This window comes from Patiria miniata, unplaced genomic scaffold (genome assembly GCF_015706575.1).
Source record: "Patiria miniata isolate m_02_andy unplaced genomic scaffold, ASM1570657v1 HiC_scaffold_8, whole genome shotgun sequence".
Taxonomy (NCBI): domain Eukaryota; kingdom Metazoa; phylum Echinodermata; class Asteroidea; order Valvatida; family Asterinidae; genus Patiria; species Patiria miniata.
Window position 1 is genome coordinate 4,185,267 of NW_024037075.1, and position 23,906 is coordinate 4,209,172.

Consider the following 23,906-nt stretch of genomic DNA (forward strand, 5'->3'; position numbering starts at 1 on the left):
GAGCCTGAAGTAGCCCAGACCTATCTCTTGCCCGAAGATGCATCCCTAGATGATTTGACCAGCATTCGTCTGGAAGTAGTGGGAATTAGCGGGGCCAAGTCAACCAACCTGGATGTTGACATTTTAGGCTGCATTAAAGGTATGTGGCATTTGACATGTGAGGACAAAAGGAGATTAGCTGATGCGGTATATGACCGAGAAATTGCCACAGGTAAAATATTGAGGTATTTTGGATTGACTGAATCTTCTTGTGTGTTTATCCCAGAACTTTCCACGGGAGCGCCGGCGAGAGACCAGCCGCAGACATTGCCAACTAAAGTCAAAGTGACCACGACAACTCTTGTGACTTCTCCCCTTGGAACAACCACTGAGGAGACAACTACGGTCAAAGCATCATCACCTGCCGCATCGACAACAGCAGGTAAGACTTGTGTCCTGATTGTGTGAATCCGAAAATGCTGGGTCAACTGACGAAGCATGATTAATGATAAATTACTCTTCTTTTATTTCCTCAGAAACTCAGACAACCAGGGTTGTTTCCACCGTGACAGAGAGCACCACTGGTGCCGTCACAACAACGGAAGAAGTCAAAACTACCACCGTTACAACTGCTGCCGGGGAAGAGCTGACCACTGTAAGCACAACGGTGCCACTTGTGTCCACAACTCCAGGCTACTGCCTAGAAGCGATGGACGAAGAGGTCGGCCTAGAAGTAGAACAAACAACCCAGGGAAAGGCCACTATTGATGAGACCATGGGAACCTGGAAAGTACCAGCGCCCGTAACGGAGGACAGAGAAAAGACACCAAAGCTTCTGACCAAGTTTTCTAAGCGATCAGTGGTCAAAGCAATTAGGCTGACCAACGTGCCCAACGCCGATGGTGTTGCTCCTGTTGAGCCAGTGGTGTTGAGTATCATAGTCTCCTTCAAGAATCCTGGGGACCAGGATTTCATTGAAGTAGCTGAGGAGAAGACAAGTCAACCGGTAAGTTGTATTACTTTCACGTCAGACTGGGATTTTTTTTCCTGGATTCGTGATTTAACATACAAAAAGTTGGCGGTTGGTGCAATGAGTGACCAAGTTCACTTTTCTATGTCGCTTTACAGATTGTGACTATGACTCTAGAGCCTGAAGTAGCCCAGACCTATCTCTTGCCCGAAGATGCATCCCTAGATGATTTGACCAGCATTCGTCTGGAAGTAGTGGGAATTAGCGGGGCCAAGTCAACCAACCTGGATGTTGACATTTTAGGCTGCGTTAAAGGTATGTGGCATTTGACATGTGAGGACAAAAGGAGATTAGCTGATGCGGTATATGACCGAGAAATTGCCACAGGTAAAATATTGAGGTATTTTGGATTGACTGAATCTTCTCCTGTGTTTATCTCAGAACTTTCCACGGGAGCGCCGGCGAGAGACCAGCCGCAGACCGTGCCAACTAAAGTCAAAGTGACCACGACAACTCTTGTGACTTCTCCCCTTGGAACAACCACTGAGGAGACAACTACGGTCAAAGCATCATCACCTGCCGCATCGACAACAGCAGGTAAGACTTGTGTCCTGATTGTGTGAATCCTAATATGCTGGGTCAACTGACGAAGCTTTGTTAATGATAAATTACTCTTCTTTTATTTCCTCAGAAACTCAGACAACCAGGGTTGTTTCCACCGTGACAGAGAGCACCACTGGTGCCGTCACAACAACGGAAGAAGTCAAAACTACCACCGTTACAACTGCTGCCGGGGAAGAGCTGACCACTGTAAGCACAACGGTGCCACTTGTGTCCACAACTCCAGGCTACTGCCTAGAACCGATGGACGAACAGGTCAGGCTGGAAGTAGAACAAACAACCGAGGGAAAGGCCACTATTGATGAGACCATGGGAACCTGGAAAGTACCAGCGCCCGTAACGGAGGACAGAGAAAAGACACCAAAGCTTCTGACCAAGTTTTCTAAGCGATTAGTGGTTAAAGCAATTAGGCTGACCAACGTGCCCAACGCCGATGGTGTTGCTCCTGTCCAGCCAGTGGTGTTGAGTATCATAGTCTCCTTCAAGAATCCTGGAGACCAGGATTTCATTGAAGTAGCTGAGGAGAAGACAAGTCAACCGGTAAGTTGTATTGCTTTCACGTCAGACTGGGATTTTTTCCTGGATTCATGATTTAACATACAAAAAGTTGGCGGTTGGTGCAATGAGTGACCAAGTTCACTTTTCTATGTCGCTTTACAGATTGTGACTATGACTCTAGAGCCTGAAGTAGCCCAGACCTATCTCTTGCCCGAAGATGCATCCCTAAATGATGTGACCAGCATTCGTCTGGAAGTAGTGGGAATTAGCGGGGCCAAGTCAACCAACCTGGATGTTGACATTTTAGGCTGCGTTAAAGGTATGTGGCATTTGACATGTGAGGACAAAAGGAGATTAGCTGATGCGGTATATGACCGAGAAATTGCCACATGTAAAATATTGAGGTATTTTGGATTGACTGAATCTTCTTGTGTGTTTATCCCAGAACATTCCACGGGAGCGCCGGCGAGAGACCAGCCGCAGACCGTGCCAACTAAAGCCAAAGTGACCACGACAACTCTTGTGACTTCTCCCCTTGGAACAACCACTGAGGAGACAACTACGGTCAAAGCATCATCACCTGCCGCATCGACAACAGCAGGTAAGACTTGTGTCCTGATTGTGTGAATCCGAAAATGCTGGGTCAACTGATGAAGGTTCGTTAATGATAAAATACTCTTCTTTTATTTCCTCAGAAACTCAGACAACCAGGGTGGTTTCCACCGTGACAGAGAGCACCACTGGTGCCGTCACAACAACGGAAGAAGTCAAAACTACCACCGTTACAACTGCTGCCGGGGAAGAGCTGACCACTGTAAGCATATCGGTGCCACTTGTGTCCACAACTCCAGGCTACTGCCTAGAACCGATGGACGAACAGGTCGGGCTGGAAGTAGAACAAACAACCGAGGGAAAGGCCACTATTGATGAGACCATGGGAACCTGGAAAGTACCAGCGCCCGTAACGGAGGACAGAGAAAAGGCACCAAAGCTTCTGACCAAGTTTTCTAAGGGATCAGTGGTCAAAGCAATTAGGCTGACCAACGTGCCCAAAGCCGATGGTGTTGCTCCTGTTGAGCCAGTGGTGTTGAGTATCATAGTCTCCTTCAGGAATCCTGGAGACCAGGATTTCATTGAAGTAGCTGAGGAGAAGACAAGTCAACAGGTAAGTTGAAGTGCTTTCACGTCAGACTGGGATTTTTTTCCTGGATTCATGATTTAACATCAAGAAAAGTTGGCGGTTGGTGCAATGAGTGACCAAGTTCACTTGTCTATGTCGCTTTACAGATTGTGACTATGACTCTAGAGCCTGAAGTAGCCCAGACCTATCTCTTGCCCGAAGATGCATCCCTAGATGATGTGACCAGCATTCGTCTGGAAGTAGTGGGAATTAGCGGGGCCGAGTCAACAAACCTGGATGTTGACATTTTAGGCTGCGTTAAAGGTATGTGGCATTTGCCATGTGAGGACAAAAGGAGATTAGCTGATGTGGTATATGACAGAGAAATTGCCACAGGTAAGATATTGAGGTATTTTGGATTGACTGATTCTTCTTGTGTGTTTATCCCAGAACTTTCCACGGGAGCGCCGGCGAGAGACCAGCCGCAGACCGTGCCAACTAAAGTCAAAGTGACCACGACAACTCTTGTAACTTCTCCCCTTGGAACAACCACTGAGGAGACAACTACGGTCAAAGCATCATCACCTGCCGCATCGACAACAGCAGGTAAGACTTGTGTCCTGATTGTGTGAATCCTAATATGCTGGGTCAACTGACGAAGCTTTGTTAATGATAAATTACTCTTCTTTTTAGACTTGTGTCCTGATTGTGTGAATCCTGATATACCGGGTCAGCTTACTGAGCTTGTATAAAGATAAATTATCCTTCTTTGTTTTTGTCAGAAGCCCAGACAACCAGGATTGTTTCCACCGTGACAGAAAGCAACACTAGGGAGACAACAACGGCCAAAAGAATATCGCCTGGCGAGGCGAAACAGAGTAGGTTCAGTTTGCTTTAAGTTTTCCTTCAAAGTCATGGAATGTCAATCTTCTTTTTGGCTACTGATACTTTAAAAAAAAAATTGTTTACATGAATATGCAGGTAAACCTTTACGTGGTTGGACACTCTGGTCAGGTTGGTCCCCGTGCTCACACACCTGTGGTAATGGCCAATCTATGAGGTTCCGTGTTTGCCAGGATGAAGTTGAATGTGTTGGAGGGAAGGGGGCAGAAAAAGAAACAAAAGCGTGTAACACTGACCCTTGTCCTGGTGAGTGTTTCTTTTTACCTTTTTCACAGAGAGCATAATTTTGAGCAATATCTTAAAGTTTTGTGAAGTATTTGCTAGTGCTAAGAAGGTCCTTTCCTCGTAGCTCCTTGAAATTGGCCTTAGCTAAAAACTTCTATTTTCATAAAATGTTTGATATTTTCTCATCAAATGTGCTTTTGTTTCTTACGAACAACCGTTTTCTAATTTGGCCAAATTGAACTCTTCCCTAATTTATTTTATTTTCAGTGAATGGTAATTGGACAATGTGGACACCCTGGTCAGAATGTGATCATTCTTGTGGTGGGGGCATCCAGTATCGTCTAAGAACCTGCACCAACCCACCTCCTAAAAATGGCGGATTATCCTGTGGTAAAACGAAGGAAGAGGTCGAAACTTCCATGTGTAATACAGAACCCTGTGAGGGTAAGATGAAAATAATAACAGCGTCCAAATTAAATTATAAAGATTTGATATTACATTATTTGTTCACTACTATAAAGAAATGTTTGAATGCGCAGAATGTTTTGAACATCCCACTTGATGTATTTATGTAATATTATTGATAGGTAACGCAATTGTCACTTGGATGAGCTTGAGGACTCGGGATATTATTTCCCCTAGGGGACCAATAGAAATGTTCGCTTATGCACGTGTATAATAACAAAGAGCAACCATTGTCCAGTGGAGACTAACACTGCTAGTTCCGGTACAAATGTGTTAGTTTCCAATTAATGTAGGGAAATTATTATTACTATTTGTCTTATTTTTCGATCCAGAGCCATGTGAAGAAGGTACTGTATTTGACGATTGCAACAAACCGTTACCATGCCAACGAACCTGTCTTGAAATGCGTAATGATGTCGTCTGCCTCAATTCAACTGCGTAAGGTTTCCCTTTATTTACAAAAAGTACAATGTTCTCTAGACATTATTTTTATAAATATTTATTATTAATTTCACTCCCCGTAATATAAGAAAATATAATAGGCCTATACAGGCAAGCAGTGTGTTCTGGTAATTAGATGTGATTCGTCCAAACTGCCAGTTTTGGAAACAAAACATATGAATTGTGTGCTGGCTAAATATTAATTTGTATTCAATAATTTTACCATTCTCAAAAGGTGCACTCCAAGTTGCCGGTGTGACGAAGGAAGCGTATTTAACAACGAAGGACTGTGTGTTCCAATTAGCGAATGCTCATGTAACATGGATGGAAAAGTATATCGGCCAGGAGAAACATTCATAAATGAAAAAGAATGTTCAATTTGGTAAAAAGATTAATAGTTATAAAACTATATAATTTCCCCTCAGATATTTTTGTCCTGAGATAATAAGTAACAAGAAAAGTCACAAAGTTATTGACTTTCTCAATCCATTTAAAACATAGGCCTACTGTATGGTCTCAATAATATCAACCTTATTATTATAACTATAATTTATTTATTTTTACGAAGCACTGACTGACAAGAAAAATATATTGATGGATATTTTCTTTTAGTAGTTGTATTTTCTTGACAGTCAAGAAACTTGACTTACCTTTCATTATCCCCTCTTTTGCAGTGAATGTACATCTGGGCGCATGGAGTGCAGAGACACGCCCTGTGATGGTGGATGGAGTGGATGGACTGTGTGGAGTTCATGCGACAAGACCTGTGGCTGGGGCACCAGACTACGTTTCAGATCATGCACCAATCCTATCCCACGGAATGGAGGCAAGAATTGTACCGAAGACGGGCGCATGGAGGTTGGGAGATGTAACGAGTTTGCCTGCGTAGGTGAGTATTCAAACATAAGGAGAGTTGTTTTACTTTTGCACTATATGACAAAATTTTGACAAAGTCTCCATTTGTGAGTGTTTATGAGGTCCTGAAGAGAACCGATGGAAACTCAACGTTTCGGGCAGTATGCCCTCCGCGTCGTTAGGAGACCGAGGAGTGACAGGGCCTGACGGTTGATCGGTGGTTATGTTCGTATGAATTTCTTTTGAGTGCAGGTGGAAGCTTTTATGTTCTTGAGATAAGATCAAGTATTATTCCTGTATTTTTATCAAACGATATCTTCTTGAAACCTGGTAATCAGTGGATGGTAAGCCGGGTCCATGGGGGATGTGGAGTGTCTGCACAGCAACATGCGGTGGAGGAACACAACATAGAAAGAGGAGTTGTAACAGTCCGGTTCCGCAGAACGGAGGAGATGAATGCACAGGGGTGTTGAGGGAAGAAACCAGACCGTGTGGCTTGGAGAAATGCCAAGGTGAGTTAGTGCTACTGGGGGCTATGCTTGGGTTTATGTTTTAGCGTGACCTTAATCTGTCTATAAATTTGGCAAGTAATGTCCATCTTGACATATTACACTTGCTTCAATGTCTGTCTTATCTTATCTTTTGTCTCTACCGCTGCTTATGTTTTTGTCAACTAATATGATAGGGAAGTAGTGTTGGCAAGTTTGTCACGATTCTTCACCGTTCCATCACAGGTCAATCATAAGTCGTCCATTACCAACTCAAGTTACAAGCTATTCGACTGATACATTCAATGGACTTGTGAAATTGTATTTGTGGTTTGGTCGAGACCGGACTTGTGGTTGACTTATTTGACTACGTTCAGGGCTGGGGGAAAAACTCACCTGTTGTTTTGTGCTTGTCTAGATGGCTGTGGTGCAGGCATGGAGTTTGTTCCTTGCGGTAGCACATGCCAGCCAATTCACTGCCAGCAGTTAGCAACTCAAGCTGACTGTATCGATGAAGAATGTCACTCTCTCTGTCGATGCAAAGATGGCCGCCTCCTACAGAACGGTACATGTGTGGAGCCTCATCAGTGTCAGTGTATGGTGGATCTAGGCGGGGACCAGTTACAAGAATTGTTACCGATGGAATCAGTAATAATTGGCTGCCAGAACTGGTAAGTGTCGAATTAGAAAGATGGAAATAAATTGCAAGTAGATTGATTACATTGAATTATTCTTTCTCCTGAAGCGTTCTCATGCATACAGTAAGTAGCTTTGCCTTAACAGGCTCAATAATATTCCTTTGTCAGATAGCAAGTATATGGTAATAAAATTGTCTTGTTTAAGGACACACATGCACCGTGAAACTGTACTGAGATTTCAACTTGCAGGTTTGCAAACTCTGCTGTTTACATGTTTCCTTGTCCTTATCAAGCCTATAGGTTGTTTGAAGCCAAACTGATCAAATTAGGAGCAGAAACATTTGTAACCATTTTTTTAATCCTTAATTTCAGTACTTGCAAGAATGGTGTCTTAAACTGCACTGGGGATAACTGTGTTGGTAAGTCAACGGAAAGTCATCTTAGATTAGGTTTTTTTCTTTCTTCAAATTCTTTTCAAAACGTAATGCAAAACAATAATAATAAATCTTGTCATTAACGTCATGTCATATCGTTCCTGTATTTTCTTTTTTGATTAGTGAATGGTAACTTTAGCGACTGGACACCATGGGAACAGTGTGATAGAGACTGTGGATCAGGTTTTCATCGGCGCTACCGTTCGTGCACCAATCCTGCTCCTCGTAATGGCGGCAAGAGTTGTATTGGTACACACATGCAGAAGATGCCATGTGACGGGCTGAAGCCCTGCCCAGGTAAAGGTTGCCAAACTGTTTCTTTCATATGCCTAAAGTTTATGTAAAGTTTTTGCCATTTTGATACAAAATTAATTTATTGGTTTTTATGGCCGATTTTTATTTCACTGATCTTTTCTTCTTTTAATAGTGATTCCTGGCTGGAGCACCTGGTTTCCATGGTCCGACTGTGACGTGTCATGTGGGGGCGGTATGCAAGTACGAACCAGACTGTGCAATAGTCCGGCACCTGACCCTGACAGTATGTTAGTATGTGAGGGAGCCCAGAACCAGACTAGATCTTGCAACACTGAAGTCTGTCCTCAAGGTAGGAAACGTTGCTTTCAATTACAACCATTTTTAAATGAATAAAGAAATAAACCATAAAGCAAAACTGACAAGGTGCACGCGCATTTGTTATAAAGATGAACAAAGAATTGGACTTGGGCTGAATCAAAGAATAGATTCATCCGCAACTAAATATTTAGTAGTTCTAGAAGTACCGTATCTAATGCCACAGTCTCATTTCCAAATGTTCTATCATTGACAGCTTCGTGCTACCAGCTCCTACCGCTACCTTCAAATGCTCCCACTAGCCTAGCATTCTCCGACGTACCTTCCTCAGGATGGAAGCCCTCCTCGGCTGGCCCTGTAGTATCATTCTCCTTCCCACAGCAAAAACAAATAACAGCGTTGGAAGTGAGAGGTGGTGGGAGGGGAACGGGGGCATTTGTCAGGAGGATGGAGATATCTTATCGTGTCAGCAAGTATGATGCGATGGAACCAATTCGAGATGGGAAGAACCAGACAATGGTTGGTGGAATTAAGAACAGTTGCTTTAAATTATGTCTGTATGGTTTTGTTTATCCCTTAACCAAGTATTGTATACCGCACGCCAGTGTTGTAGTCGAGTCCATTGCAAGTCCGGTCAAAGGTGAATCAAATTAATTCATAAGTCTTTCCACGAGTACCAGTTCATTCGAATAGATTGTGACGTAACTTGTGCGAACTTGCGAGGTTTTGTGATGGCCTCAACTTAACGCTGCTTCATCAACAATTAGTTTCAATTTGAGCATACAGTAATCTCCACAGAGTCCCGTACACCTTGGATGCATGAACTGGAGGAGGGTTATGTGACAACGTTCTTCTTATTATTTTCTTGCAGATGTTTGAAGTTAATAAGAATGATGTTGACAATGAAGTAATTAATCTACCTCAGCCTGGGATAGTCGCGTCATCGTTATCAGTTATGGTGACTAATGCTACCCAGAAAGCTAGACTTCAACTCGGGCTGAGAGGCTGTCAACCAGGTAGATATTAACTATCTCTTCATTCGTCTTGAAGATAAGGTGTCTAAAATCTTTTGAATTGAAGTTCATTCTACTGGGAGAAGGCTTATATTTCTCCATATTTTGTGTATTAAAGGTTAACTTCAATCATAAAACATATTACGTGTGTGACGTATTCGGTGTGGTCATTTTTAAATCATTATGTTTGAAGTAAAAACATATGAAGTTGAAAGACCAAAAGAGGCACAAAATACGATGTTGCATATGAACTCATATCTTTTCCATCCTGATGATAGTGTGTGCGGGCGATAAGATTGAACAAGACTGTGGGCAGCGCTGTCCAAAGACCTGCGCTGAGTTGAGAGGTGATTCGGTCTGCGTTGAGGAGGAATGTAAGATGGGCTGCTTCTGTAGGGAGGGATACGTGGAACTAGACGGAAAATGTGTACCGCCTGAGGTGAGAAACAAATAGACGACATGTCTTAAGCTGCTTAGTACAGAGTTGAAATAAGCACATAAAGCATCTGCTTATCAAAATCCGCTATCAGGCAAATGCCGTGCATTGTAGCATTGTCTGTTTCTCCGTAGTAAAGTGGCTGAGCTAACAGATTTTTTTTCTATTTTAATCATAAAAAATAATTACTTCAATGGCAGTCTTGGCAGAAAGTACTTACAGTAGGCTAGTAATACAACAATATAAATTTCTGTTCTCAATTTAAGATAATTCAGGACTGACATTTTAACCCTTTGTCATCTTTATCCAATCAGGAATGCCCGTGTTTCTTGTCCAAGACCGTCATACTCAACTTACGATTGATGACTGGTGAGCCGCCGCTAGAAAACACCAACAAATCTGACTGTCTGCCATTAGCTCTAGATCAGAAGGGGAATCGTATGGTACATGGAGATATGATACTGCCTGGAAGTGTGGCGTTTACACCTTGCAACAATTGGTAAGTCATATATTTTTGAAAGATCATTTCTAGTCTAGCAAAGACTCAGTTTGCGAGGAATAAACAAACAATGAATATGGGATATGTCCAAAATATTCCCTTTGTCAGTTTGTCAGTTTGTCAGTTTAAATTGGTGTAATTCACGTCTAACCTATTTTTTCAGCACCTGTGTGAATGGCAAGATGGAGTGCACAAAAGAGCGTTGTCAAGGTAACTCAAAAAAGTTGAATTGTTGTTCTCAAAGTCACTGATTAAATTCTGGAATTTGTAGTTGCTTAGTCAGAGTTTAAGTGCTGGGTATTTTGAGCAGAGATCACATCATTATTAAATCAATACGTAAACATTGGCTGCAATAATATCTTACAATTTCAATTTGCAGAGACAGTAACTCAATCTTCATCATGCGAATCATCTGGGACCTGTGCAGTTGACTGTACATGGAATGAATGGACGAAATGGTCAGCATGTACAAGAACATGTGGGGTAGGGCAACAGCGAAGGACACGGTCATTCAACCCTGCAATGTACGGTGGCAAAGAGTGTGATAATAAGAATGATACTGTGGAGACCAAACCGTGCAGTTTGTTGGCATGTCCAGGTGAGAATATATAAGTCAAAAGTAAGTTGAAATTTATGGTTTCGTTAAAAAACGTTGTTTCACAGCCACATGAATAGTTATTTAGTAACACACAAGGAGTTTGAAAAAAAATATAAAGTTAACTTTTCGTTCACAATACGTTTTTCACTAATCGTTTGTAACTAGTGAGAAAAGATCGGGAAAAGATCGAGATATCTGAAACAGTCTCGTACTCTAACTACCATCTTGATCGTTGTTGTATTTCATCTACTTGGGACAGTAAATGGAGGATATTTCCAATGGAGCGAATGGTCAAACTGTACCAAATCATGTGACGGTGGAAACACTGAAAGGATGAGAAAATGTAACAACCCGACACCTAAGAATGGAGGGGAGCCGTGCAGGGGACCAGCAAAACAAACCAAGACGTGTAACAGTGAACCATGTGGTATGTTAGTATAATTTTCTTATTGTAGATAATTTGATTATTTGATAATTTATAACTGTTTTCCAAGTGTAAAAAGGCAACTTTTTTAATTCTCGGGGGGGGGGGATAAAAGAGTTTGTTTAGATTATTTTTAACTATAGTTTTAAGTGATTTTTACAATTTTGTCTTGACTGTCAGGAAAACAGTGGTTGTAAATTTGTTGTGTCTTCCATAACATCTTTGACTAAAATGAATAATAATTCTAACCTGCAGGGCCAAAGTGTACCGGTGGGAAGATTTATGACAGCAAATGTGGCAACCGCTGCCCATCGCAATGTGCCCAGCTACAAAGCGGTTCGGCATGTAACGAGGATGAACGATGTCAACCAGGGTGCCGTTGTCGAGACGGCTGGTTGGAAGATAGTGATGGGAAATGTATCCCACAAGATATGTGTGAATGTCTGGACGCAGAGGGCAGGTTATGGCCTCCAAATTCCAAGTATAACATTGACTGCAATACATGGTGAGTGTGGACTAAGAGTTATTTGTATTATCTGGAATGAACCTGTTTTAGATTGTGGTCTGGTAGTTTAATCATTCTTGCCAGTGATTTCAATTTGTTTTTGTATTCCAAACAAACAAAAGCACTCTTCTGCATAGTTTACGTTACTAAGGAGATCTATAATTTGCATGTTTTATTGTAGTATTTGCCAAAATGGCAAGATCACTTGCTCAGAGAACGACTGTCCGGTGGATTGTGGATTCAGTGCGTGGTCCACGTGGTCGACATGCCAACACACCTGCGGTGATTCTGACAAGATTCGATTCAGGTTTGACCATCCTATTCTTTCTAAACAGAACTAGGCTTGCCTCGCTGAGCTGGACCTAAGAGTCTCTATTTAGGACATTTATAGTCACTGACTCAGTAAGTGGGTCAGTCACAGGACGGTAGGACGGTGCTTCAGATTTAGCCACCAAAAAAAAGGGATATTCAAGCGTGTACTGAATGTACACAGACCTTGTTAAAATCTGTCACCAGTAGTCTTTTGGATGTCTTTCAGGTCAGCCAATAACCCACCAGCAGATTACGGCGGCCGACCGTGTGAGGGCGCTACCACCGAGAGTAAGTCATGTGGCTTACCTGATTGCCCTGTCTTCTGTTCGGCGGATAATGGGCGTGTCTATTTGGAAGGGGAGGAGGTCTCGAACGACGGCTGCAATGCGTGGTGAGCATGAAATTGTGCTTCAGAGCAGATATTTTCATCTCGAACGTGCATGGCTAATCTTAGCTCCTGAATGCAGAGAACCATTGGTTCAATCTCTCTGTCAGACATGTACAGTATATTGGAATGTTTCTGTTATTAACAGAGAAAAACAAATCAGATTAAAAGTTACAGAAAGTTTAAGCTTAGTTTTGTCGAATATTAATTTTGTGTATATCTGTGACATTTATTTTACATTGCAGTCTTATATTTTTTATTTCACACAGTACCTGCAACAGTGGTTTCATCAGGTGTACAAACAACACATGTGCAGGTGAGATATTCAGTTATTGTAACAAATGTATATTTTGAAAAAATTGTAACAGTTTTCCTAGTTATATTTGTGTTATAGGTATTTCAATCTAAATTTCAATTAACCTATTACTGTGACCTTTGCCCCGTCAGCTGCTTTGAAGCCGGAGTGGTCGCCATGGTCACCATGTGATGCAACCTGTGGGTATAATGGGAGGAGAGTACGATCGTTGTCATGTCAACCAGACAAGAACGATTCAAGCTGTGTAAATGGTGTCAAGATGGAATCAAGGAAATGTGACTTACTGCCATGCCCAGGTGAGTATGTTGCCTGAAGAAATTTGATGATATTTGATTTGATTTAACTTCATCAACCTTGAAACTCACCTATTCTGATGTTATCTGGTATTTAAGATTTGATTTGATTGACACTTATCGACTCAGTCTTGACTCATTTAACTTGGTTTGATCTAATCTGATTTGATTTGGATCGATTCGGTATACTTTTGTCTGATTTGATTCACTTTAACTTAAATTAAATTTACTTGTATCCGATGTAATCCGATTTAATTTGAACTGATTATATCTCTCGTGATCTGATATAATTATTTAAATCTGAAAGCATACAAATAGCAGTGTGGCTTTTACACTGAGTTCTACTAGTCAAATATGATTTGATGAATGATTCATGTTTGATCTGATTTGATGTTTTACTGGATCTGATATCCGTGATTTGATTTGATCACTTGATATTTGAATTGATTTGATTAATTTGACTTCTATTACAGTTGATGGTAATTGGTGTGAGTGGAGCCCATGGTCAATATGTTCAGTATCATGTGGTGTGGGTCAGGTCAAAAGGTCACGTGAATGTATGTGCGGAGAGCCATTGAATGGAGGGAAGGAGTGTGAAGGAAAAGGGGCGGAGACTCAAGCTTGCTTCCTGGAGGCGTGTCCTGGTAAGAATAGATTTGCAGAAATTGACACATCAACCTTGGAAAGTAGTGCTCATTTCTTGGTCTTAAATTCACGGGGTGGGAAGTATTTGCATTTTTTTGTACATTCCTAAAATATGTTGTAATAATGCATTGTATCTTGCCAATAGCTGAAGGTTATCCAAACATTTATCATAGTGATATATATTTTAAGTGGAAGTGTCTTATTAATCAATTTTAGCAAAGCAGTAGTTTTAAGATAAGATGTAGTTTATTACAAAAAAAATAACAATTTAAACATCTTTGTAATAATTATATCTCTGGCAAAAAATATATAATATTCTTTTCTCTGAAGTTGATTGTGTATGGGATGAGTGGTCTCCATGGTCAGAATGCACAGCCGTTTGTGGCACACAAGAACAGATCTCAACACGAACAAGGCAACGAGCAGGGAACGGTGGTAGAGAATGTGAAGGACCCGAGATCAGGACCAAGCTCTGTAACCTTCCACCATGCAGAAGTAGGTTTAGTTGTCAATTGTTTTAAACGCAAAGTTTGTAATTTTGTAATGCAATTTTCATCCCTTAAACGTTCTACTTTTGTAAAAAAAAATTACAATGGTTCAGAGATTTGAAATATTAGGCGACAGCAACGTTCTTGCACTTTCAAAGCAGTCATTTGTTTTTTTTTTAATGTTTACTTCATATGAGACCAAATTTAACTAGCAAAGTTCTTGCAGCAAGTTTTAAATTCAGCTCTTTGAAAGATTCAATCAGATTAAAGAAACAAATCTTGCAATGTTTTTGATATTTTGTAGGATGTGTGTCTCCCTTCGTGAATCGAGCATGTGCCACGACTTGTCCCCGAAGTTGCAGGGATTTGAGGAAGAATACAGAGTGTATGATGCCAAGGAGATGCGAGGGGGGCTGTATGTGCCCTGGGGTAGGTTATCATGGATTGACTGACATTAGGCTATTGAGCTCAGTGACACATGGTGGATCGCTGGATCGTTCATATTCTTTCAGCTTGTCTTGTGTCTCTGGTTTGGAAAATAAACAATGAAATATGCCATTCAAATAAAATCAGCTCCTCATTTTGACATATAGAGTAACTTGAATTTTGCATCTTTTTCTTGGTCACGTAATTTTCTTCCCTGTTTGGTGGGATATTCTTTTTGCCATTCCACAATAAAGTTGTATAGGATGAACAAGAAATCAGCTTCTGAAATAAGTCAAGAATTTAATGAATATGTTGAAAAAAGTTTTTCCAAAAGTTTGTAAAGGAACACAGATATTATCGAAGTTTGATTGTCATAAAATCCTTCTTTTTTTGCCCTGTCAGGATTATTTACTCCAAGATGATGGTTGTGTCAAACCATCAGAGTGCCGTTGTACTGTCGCTTTATCAGACCTGCCTGGTTTACCTGATAGTTCCTTAGATCAGCTTCTAAGACCAACTTCATCACCTGGCATATATCAGATGAATCCTGGAGATGTTATTGATGTAAACTGCAATAAATGGTAAGATCTAAGTTTCGTATCCATGGTAATGATTTAATTTTTGTGACAACCTGTACTTAAAAAATTACTTCAGCCAAAAACAGTTCGGGACTTATCTGACTTTGATATTTCAGAAACGTTTTAAATTTATAGACATAAGGCCAATAGTATTAGATTGCAAGCTCTTCTGTAAAAACAATTGCCTGAACCAAAACTGAACTTTCTAATGTTTTCTTCTGTTTTTAGTGAGTGTGCTGTTGGACAGTTGCAATGCACCAACAAGTCTTGCAAAGGTAACCTCAATCGTTTCTGTCAGTCATTAATTTCCCTTTCATTCACAGTTGCAATTTTCATAAGCAAATAAATGGTTATTTTATTGCAATTCAACTGCTTTTTCATGTTTGATATTTCAGTGCCTGGCGGGTGGAGTGCATGGACAGAGTGGTTTGGTTGTACAGAATCATGTAGTGATGGACCAGTTTACGAGCTTCGGTTCCGTTCATGTAACAGTCCAGAGCCTAAGCCGGCCCTCTCTGAGGGAGGGAATGGGTGTGAAGGGGAAAGTATGGAGAGAAAGATATGTGCAGAGGTAACGCCGTGTCCAGGTAGGTCGCAATGAGTTCATATTAAAAATGATCGACTATTCAAATAAACCTTCAAATGTATTTGAAGTATGAGAATACTTGAAACGTTTTATTATCCAAAAACCTCCAAACTTTTTATAAAGATATTTTGCCTATATTAAGTTGCTGCTCAACATTTGTTAGATTTGTTGGATACACATAACATCGAAAACTTATTACAAAAAAAGGTAACGAACATGAAGATTATTCCTGTTTCCAAATTGTGTTTAGTTGATTGCAAGTACGGTCCATGGCTGGAGTGGAGTGGATGCGATGCACCGTGTGGGGGCGGTAGTCAGACTCGTAGACGTGACATCATAATTGAAGCCAAATACGGCGGTCGCCCATGTCAAGAAGAATTAATGCAGTCCCAACCATGCAACCCAGAACCATGCCCAGGTACGTAGCGAGCCATTCACGGAAAAATGATTCTATTTCATATATATTTCAACTTGAGCAGAACCCGTTCACTGTTTGTCATGCATTTAATAAATGAAGGTTTTAGGCTTGGGAGAAAGTCTCAAAGTGTTGGGGGTTTTTTTTTGGGGGGGGACAACTGTCATATCATCAAGTGCTAACATTTTAGCCAAACAGTCGAACTCCACCAAAAGAATCTCTCAATACTATTGTTTTGGATATAGTTCGGTCAGGTGTAATAACAAATTCTTGTTCGTACTAGGTGAATTGTGCGGGGAGATTGGTATGATCTATGACGAATGTGCAACCCGGTGCCCTTTGACCTGTAAGGATCTGAGCATCCCTTGTCTGCAACCAACATGTCAGCCAGGATGTCGCTGTAAGGAGGGAGAATATTTACAAGATGGGAACTGTGTGACTCAGAAGGAGTGTCGATGTGTGTTTGATATGACTGAGATGGCAAAAGAAATGCAGAGATACTCGAAGATGTTCATTGATGAGGAAGATGTCATACCACAAATGCCACCGCCTCCTCTTTACCATGGTAAAACAACTTTTGCATTCATGGCCACTTTTTAAAGTTTTGTTTTAATTAGGCTAATTAACTGTTTTCAGTCGTTGATTTCTCCAGTCTTAATGCTCGTCTCCAGCCTGTAAAGTTTAGCCTAGTTCCAAATGTTCTTTCTTTTCAGAGTCATGCAGTAAGCCAATACCTTTACCGCCAAATGCCCCAGCTTCACTCGCCCTCGACAGTAAACCAGACAACAATAACATCTACGGCTGGAGTGGAGACCACCTAACCCTGACCTTTGACACAACCCACCATATCACTGGTCTGAATGTACAGGGTGGGGGCGCTCTCAGTGGAGACTACTTAGAACGACTGATTGTTCTCTACAGGATGGCAGAGCCCACTGGGTTGAGGCCAGTCCTGTCCGATGATGGACTAACTCCTATGGTACTTCAGTTGTCATTTATGAAAAAAATTTTATATTGAGAAAAAAACTGTTTTATACTGATATCCATATCAGAATCAAAGATGGCCTTTTGTTACCATGGATACAGTGTCGCTACGCGACACGGCGCCCTCTTGAGTTAGGCACTTATCTTTTAATCCACACATTGTTTTGATAATTATTCGTTAAGTTAATCGGGTGTACTATCCATTTCCTAAGATATGTTATGGTTCAATATTTCATTCGGTATCTTTCAGATTTTCCATGGCAACACTGATCCAATCACCATATTAGAGATTCATCTTCCTTACGGTGGCGTCATGGCAACCTCTGTCACTATCCTCCCAGTCGTTGCCAAGGGCAATAAGTTCAGACTACGACTACAGCTTCTTAGCTGCCCTAAAGGTAAGACGACTTCTTCAGGCTGGATAACTGAAGATGGGGTGCAATCCAGTAACTGCTGGAAACTGTTAATGTTTTGGCAATTTAATCCCCTCCCCATAGACCCTTTGCATTCAGCAACCATATTTGAGGTGTTTTGGTTATTTAAATTTAGTGGCAAAGAATGCGTGAGAAGTCTACTTATTTGCATCCTTGTGAAAGAAAATCTAATCCTCAAAGATGGCTGGCTTTAATAAAAACAGTATATTCTGGAGGTCTGGTATAATATCTACTTCATCTTAGCTTAATTGTCTGAACCATTTCTGTTCATCTGGTCAACCGATCTTACTTGTCCATGATACGATAACGATGAGCATGGTTGCTGAATGCTGTCTCCTTAATGATGTGAAACTGTGTCTGAGGAATGCCTCGTTACGTCTATGACCTCAATCTATCAATAACAGGTCAGGCAATCAGCAGCTAATGAGACGTGTCCAGCCTAAGCATCTTCAGTTTCAACAACCGTTACATTTATTCAACAGTCACATCTGTCAGATATTTTAAAGTGTAAACTATTCGAGTTTTTGAAATTTTTCTGAAGACAGACTGCTTGAGTTAGCTTTGAAAGCAATTTTGTGTCATATAATATGTGTTCAGAACGACTTTCTGAAATGTTATTTAAGAAATTGGAAGATCAATTCAGGAAAAGCGGAGAAAAGAATTGATCTCCAATAAGAAATATTATTCGGGATTTAATTGTTTCCCTTCCTCTAAACCAAGCATCCATTCTTTATTTCTTTACATTGCATTTAGTATGTAGACATGTTTTATATCTTTATTGTTACCCATTGCTCTTCAGATGAACAAGCACGTCTCAGTCAAGCTTCACTCCCCAACCAGAAAGAAGATACTCCATCAACATCGATTTCAAGGGCGTTACTTACACCTACATTGTCCACAAGACTACCCATGGGATACCAAACGATGCTTGGTTCTCCACCCGGGCTAACAATAAATGAAGCTTATCAGCCGGGTTCTGTGCTCGACTTCCCTTGTAGCCAATGGTGCGTTGCCTCAATTTTTCATTTTTAACCTCTCCTGAATTATCTCCCTGGACACGTTTTTCCTTTGTGAGGGTTCTGCCAGATGGATGAAGCGACAAATAGTGTTGAGTGATGACCTTGTTACCTTGACTCGAACCTTGTGCTCAATAACACGTCGACTTTAGGTCTGGTTAGATCGTTAGAATCGCTTGAAGGAAATTACTCTAAAATATCAGTTTCATTAATATTGTAGACTGGATTGGCTATGCACCTGCTTTTAAAAGAAGTTAATACCTCTCTCATGTTCTATCCAGGGATCTGGTGCACCAAGTTAATAGTGTTCAAAGTTTTAATGATTGTTTCTGGCTGGGTGATGTCGCCCATGTGGTAGAGAAACGAAATTGTATTGCATCATTTGGTATTTCTGTACAGGGAAAGTCCCGTTCTTTGTCCAGACAATTTTCTCCTTTGTTTTGAGGATTGTTTCCTTCTTCTTCTTCTTTTCTAGCAATTGTTCCGGTGGTGTATTCATGTGTATAGACCTACCTTGTCCACACTTTGATAGTTGGACTACATGGACCAACTGCACAGCGTTGTGTTGTGGCGGTTATCAATATCGGAGTCGAGAATGCCTGGATGCGACGGCAGAAAAAGACTGTGAAGGATCGAGACTACAGACAAGGAGATGTAACATTGAACCATGCCCAGGTAAGATTTTGTTTTAAGTGCATCTTTATTGCACAAAATTTGAGGGCATCATTACTTTCTCGTTCTATTGAAGACTGAGGATATTACATGGAAAGGTGTTGTTTTTTTGGTTTTTGTTTTTAACCGGACACTTTTGATAGCCATTAAAGTAACGTCCTTTTATTTTACCCTTATTTATTTTACAAATTGATGCTCACATTTCCATCGCTTCATTGGACTCTCGAATAATGTTCTTATATAGTGCAGAAAAATAACTGTTGATTTTCTTTTCCTCAGTTGATTGTCAGTGGGATGTGTGGACTTCATGGTCATCTTGCAGTGCCAGCTGCAACGGAGGTCATCGGCTCCGAACACGTCTTATTTTAATCCCCGCCCTCTTTGGGGGTCGTGCCTGTAATGGAGCAAGAGAAGAACTGATACCCTGCAACACCCAGCCTTGCCTCACCTGTCCTCGGGGTACGATTCGGTCGTCATGTGGGAACCGGTGCCCGAGGGAGTGTAGCGATATTCATGATGGGATTGAGTGTTTGAATGATGTGCAAGGTTGTCAAGACGGTTGTGTCTGTCCTGACGGGATGCTTTTACAAGATTTTCAGTGCGTACCAATCAGCAAATGTCGTTGCGTTGCCGATGAGAGTGTTTTCGGCATTCTTCCGGCAACAAGCAACCGATCTCGCAACCTCCTGGGTAGTATGGAGTACCAACCGGGTGATGTTGTATACAAGCAGTGTAATAAGTGCACCTGTGAAAGAGGTCACTTTCATTGCACCAATCAGAACTGTAGGATGGATTGTGGGTGGAGCGAGTGGTCTGATTGGTCGGATTGCTCAGTGACCTGTGGGTCAGGGGTTAAGAAGGCTTACAGAACTCCAGATAACCCTGTCAGGGCGTATGGAGGGGCGGAGTGTGAAGGACCATCTCAGAAGGAGGAAATATGCTATGCAGGAGACTGCGGTAAGCCAATCAAATCAGTTCATTTGTACTTCAGATAATACAGCGTTCTTGATTGGCTAAAAAAAAACTGTTACACGGTTTGTTTTAAACTATTAATTGTCACTTGTTTTTAATGCAGTTGGTGGCATTGCAGGAATAAAGGACATAGTGTGAATGTGTGTTCTTGTGTTTGATTTTACTTAAAAATGAAAAACGATACAACTGTTTCATTTGTCGACAGAATGTGGAGGAAATGAGATCTTCAGTAAATCAGCTACGTTATGCCGTCCAAAGTGCCAAGATATTCACACATATCAAGACAGGATTACCATCCAAGACAAGGATACCACCCAAGATCAGTCATTATGTGGTCAACCGTATGAGGCTTGCGTCTGTCAAACAGGTAGAGAATAGACCGAACGATTCCTGCCACGTCTACTTTTCTAATTGTTTGCTAGAGACCTCATTTTTGTGAAGTCACATTTTTTTTTTGCATGCACACACATGCATACATGTATTACTTGTCACCTCTACCGTGATACCACTCAAATCGACGTGACAATTAAGATGCAGTATTTCGAGAAATCATTTAACAATTTAAGTTTATATTTGTGTGTCCGTCCATCTCTGTTAAGTGGATCATAATATCATTGAACTGTGTACTGCTAATAGTCATTAGCTGTCATATCCAATATCCGTCATTGTTTTGTTCAATTTTCAGGTTTCTACTTGAACTCTACTGGTGGGTGTGTCCCACCCCATCAGTGTGAGTGTGTGGATGAAGAGGGGTTGCCACGGAAACCGAACGAGGAATGGAGACCAGACGATTGCTCTGTGTGTTCCTGTAGGAACGGAATAGTGACGTGTGGTACTGAGTGTGATGTGATGTCGTGTAGTGAAGAGGTAATACATAACACCATCAGTGATGTAGTCGACACATCAAATCACAATCGAACACAATATTTTTTTATCGAAGCTCTCGTCAAGACACAAACCTGTTTCAATGAACTGTGATTATTGTAATCGCATTTGTGATTTACTTTTGACCGGGCTTGAGGGACTTTACTTCAAACTGCAAGTGCGGTCCTGATGGACTTAGAGAAGGATAATCTTTGGTTGTTTTAATGAATGTGGGTGACAACATTGCTATTCATACGTTTGAGAACTATCTGAACGATATAGGATTTTAGGCTTTGCATGGGTGGAGTATCGGTTTCGGTTTCGTTTCGGTTTGTGGTAACACCATCATGGTAATGACTACTGCTCAGTAGATATTTAGTTCTGAAAAGAACTTGCCCTGCTTACTATCAACTTTTGCTAATTAAGTAATTTTTTAGCTCTGATTAGAACAGTCCTACTTTAAGCTCTAAAATAACTCGTCTTTGGTCTCGACATTTCGAATAGCTTGCTCTAGTCATCGTCGGTCATCTAATCATCGTCAGGAGTAAATAGATACCAAATAATGAACGATATTTTGATCGTTATATTTGTCTTTGACACCGTACCTTTTCCCCGCCTTGCCTAGAACTATGAGTTGGTCTACGAACCGGGAAAGTGCTGTCCAGTCTGCAGAAAACGATTCGGTGAGAAAATGATTCAGCTTACGAAAAAACTATTCACTTAAATTGCAGAAAATTCATTACAGATGAAAAAAAAATGTTCCATTTTATGATTAAAAAACAAAATTCAAATTTTGAGATGTTTTTGCTATAAACAGGACATGTTGAGACATGCCGTCTGGAGCTGGTTACTCGCAACATCACCAACTCAGCCGGTTGCCGTGCCAACGATGTTCAGCTTAGTGTCTGCATGGGGACGTGTTCTCCATCCAATGAGATTATCCTCAGTGAACATCCAGAATTCTCTGTCTGTCGATGTTGTCAAGGAATCTTGGAGAGGGTGGATGGAGTTAAGGAGGCAGAGGAAGTCGACATTGAGATTGTTGCTTTGGTATGCGAAGATGGGAGTATGGTTGAGATGCCTGTTGCTAAGTACACTGGGTGTACATGCCAACAGCCTTGTGGTAAGTACCTAAGTAAGTAATCTAAAATGTTACTCGGAAACAGAAATAGAGCATCTATCTTGACGCAAAAAGGAGGTCAAACAGTGTGCTTACTATGATCTTAGCGTAAGATAAGGGTGTAGTAGAAACCAAATAATGATTGAAACATGACTCAAAATTGATGCCTATAACTATGATATCTTTCAGTCATCAATGCACTTGTCGAATTTGTAATTTATTTGATGTTGTTTTTCTTTCTTAAAGGCGAATCGGCTATATACGAAGCATTACCATAAACAATGACGACTAAACAAATCGGATAAAGTCATCGGAAATGGATACGGAAATGAAAAAGTTTTCTGAAGTAACTGGGATCTGTAACTATCCTGAGCTCTCAGAAATTTATTAAAATTTTTGGATGATTTTAAAGTTTAATCTCAAGTTAGTGCAATACTCAACATTGTAGTTTTCTTTCAAATACTTTGATAGTGATTATTTTGTGAAGTATTCTTGCAATGAGTGGGTAAATTCAATAGTCGTTTATCTAATTGGAAATATAGACAATTGTGTTAACTTAACACAACTGAAGACATGAGTTTCTATTATCAACTCGAAATTTTGATGTAACAAGTCTTGAGATTGACACCAATTCCATTCGACTGCCGCACTTAGTATCTGTTTCATTGAGGTTCATATTTTATTGTTTAGTGGTTGGTTTATTGGGGTGTTTTGGGGTTTATTTTTGACAATTTATTAACGACACTTATTGCAAGACATCACTTAATTCGGTAGATTCGTTTCCAATAAATAATTTCATTGGCATTGAAGATTGTTGTTCTGAGACGATTATTCAATTGTATGCATATTATACCCTGTTTCATTCCCAGGATCTGGATTCCCTGCTTCTCTCTACAATTCATTTGTCAATGCATCAACGGCGTGAATTTTGCCTTATCACTTTTCGGTTTTACCACAGTTTTTATTTTATCAACTGCAGCTTCTCATTGAAATGATGAGATCAGCTATCAGTTAGTTAGTTTAAATAAATAACAATTAATTAATTAATTGACTGACAAATATTTTGCCAACGAAAAGAAGACATTTCTTGATACCAGTTCGTCTTAATGAAGATCGTCCATTTCAAAGTAATGGCCAGGAATGTCACTTCGTCCATAGACGTTTAGACTAAATCGAATAGTACCGGTGTATCTCCGCGGGTTGTAGTAAAGACCGGCCGGCGGCAAGGCATATCATGCTGTTACGTAGCCGTTCTCGCCGTAAGAAACTACCCACCAACATTCCAATTGTATCAATAATATGAATAAAACCGAGAGCGATGTCACTGCTACATGGTAGTCACGTAAATGAAGCTAAACCATTCGCTAGTATTTCCATACGGCGGTAATTTTCTCCTGGACATCAGCAGGATTATTAATTATTCACGTATTGTTCGACTGACGTCGCTAGTCTGCCAGACAAACGGCTTTGTATATGCACTCGGCGTGTACAGACTTCCGTTGGTAACAAATTGGACTTCATACCGAGTCTGATATGATTCGATGTCAGGTCTATTATATGCGGTGTTGATATATTGTGCAGTTGTGCGGCGTTGAGCACATGGTAAACAGATGTACGTACAGATGTGCTCATATTTCCCCTCTGAATGACATGGAAACACTTCCTTTGCAGATGTGGTCAAGTCGAAGCTTTCTGTGAAACTTGAATTCGACCTTCTT

At 40.8% G+C, this 23,906-nt stretch overlaps 1 protein-coding gene across 1 annotated transcript; it reads left to right on the top strand.

Annotated features, from left to right (window-relative positions):
• The first annotated feature begins 4,039 nt into the window (after positions 1-4,039).
• On the top strand, positions 4,040-22,980 carry LOC119719679 (SCO-spondin-like). Its single transcript, XM_038189174.1, has 41 exons — positions 4,040-4,066; positions 4,170-4,337; positions 4,584-4,760; positions 5,114-5,219; positions 5,458-5,604; positions 5,897-6,111; positions 6,416-6,589; positions 6,984-7,236; positions 7,576-7,622; positions 7,761-7,934; positions 8,065-8,241; positions 8,464-8,726; positions 9,079-9,223; positions 9,499-9,659; positions 9,971-10,155; positions 10,319-10,365; positions 10,535-10,753; positions 11,013-11,180; positions 11,433-11,682; positions 11,864-11,989; positions 12,221-12,385; positions 12,649-12,695; positions 12,827-12,991; positions 13,462-13,632; positions 13,964-14,128; positions 14,426-14,550; positions 14,950-15,128; positions 15,354-15,400; positions 15,521-15,712; positions 15,962-16,129; positions 16,410-16,691; positions 16,840-17,105; positions 17,361-17,508; positions 18,344-18,548; positions 19,036-19,235; positions 19,512-20,189; positions 20,410-20,571; positions 20,890-21,071; positions 21,694-21,751; positions 21,886-22,191; positions 22,435-22,980. The coding sequence occupies exons 2-41, from the start codon at positions 4,244-4,246 to the stop codon at positions 22,464-22,466; spliced, it is 7,071 nt and encodes a 2,356-aa protein (XP_038045102.1). The 5' UTR covers positions 4,040-4,066; positions 4,170-4,243; the 3' UTR covers positions 22,467-22,980.
• The last annotated feature ends 926 nt before the right edge of the window (positions 22,981-23,906 follow it).

Coding starts and splice junctions, on each gene's coding strand:
- LOC119719679 (XM_038189174.1), top strand. CDS start 4,244: ATGAGGTTCCGTGTTTGCCAGGATGAAGTTGAATGTGTTGGAGGGAAG. Junction 10,156..10,318: donor TTTACACCTTGCAACAATTG/GTAAGTCATATA, acceptor CTATTTTTTCAG/CACCTGTGTGAATGGCAAGA. Junction 16,130..16,409: donor CAACCCAGAACCATGCCCAG/GTACGTAGCGAG, acceptor TGTTCGTACTAG/GTGAATTGTGCGGGGAGATT.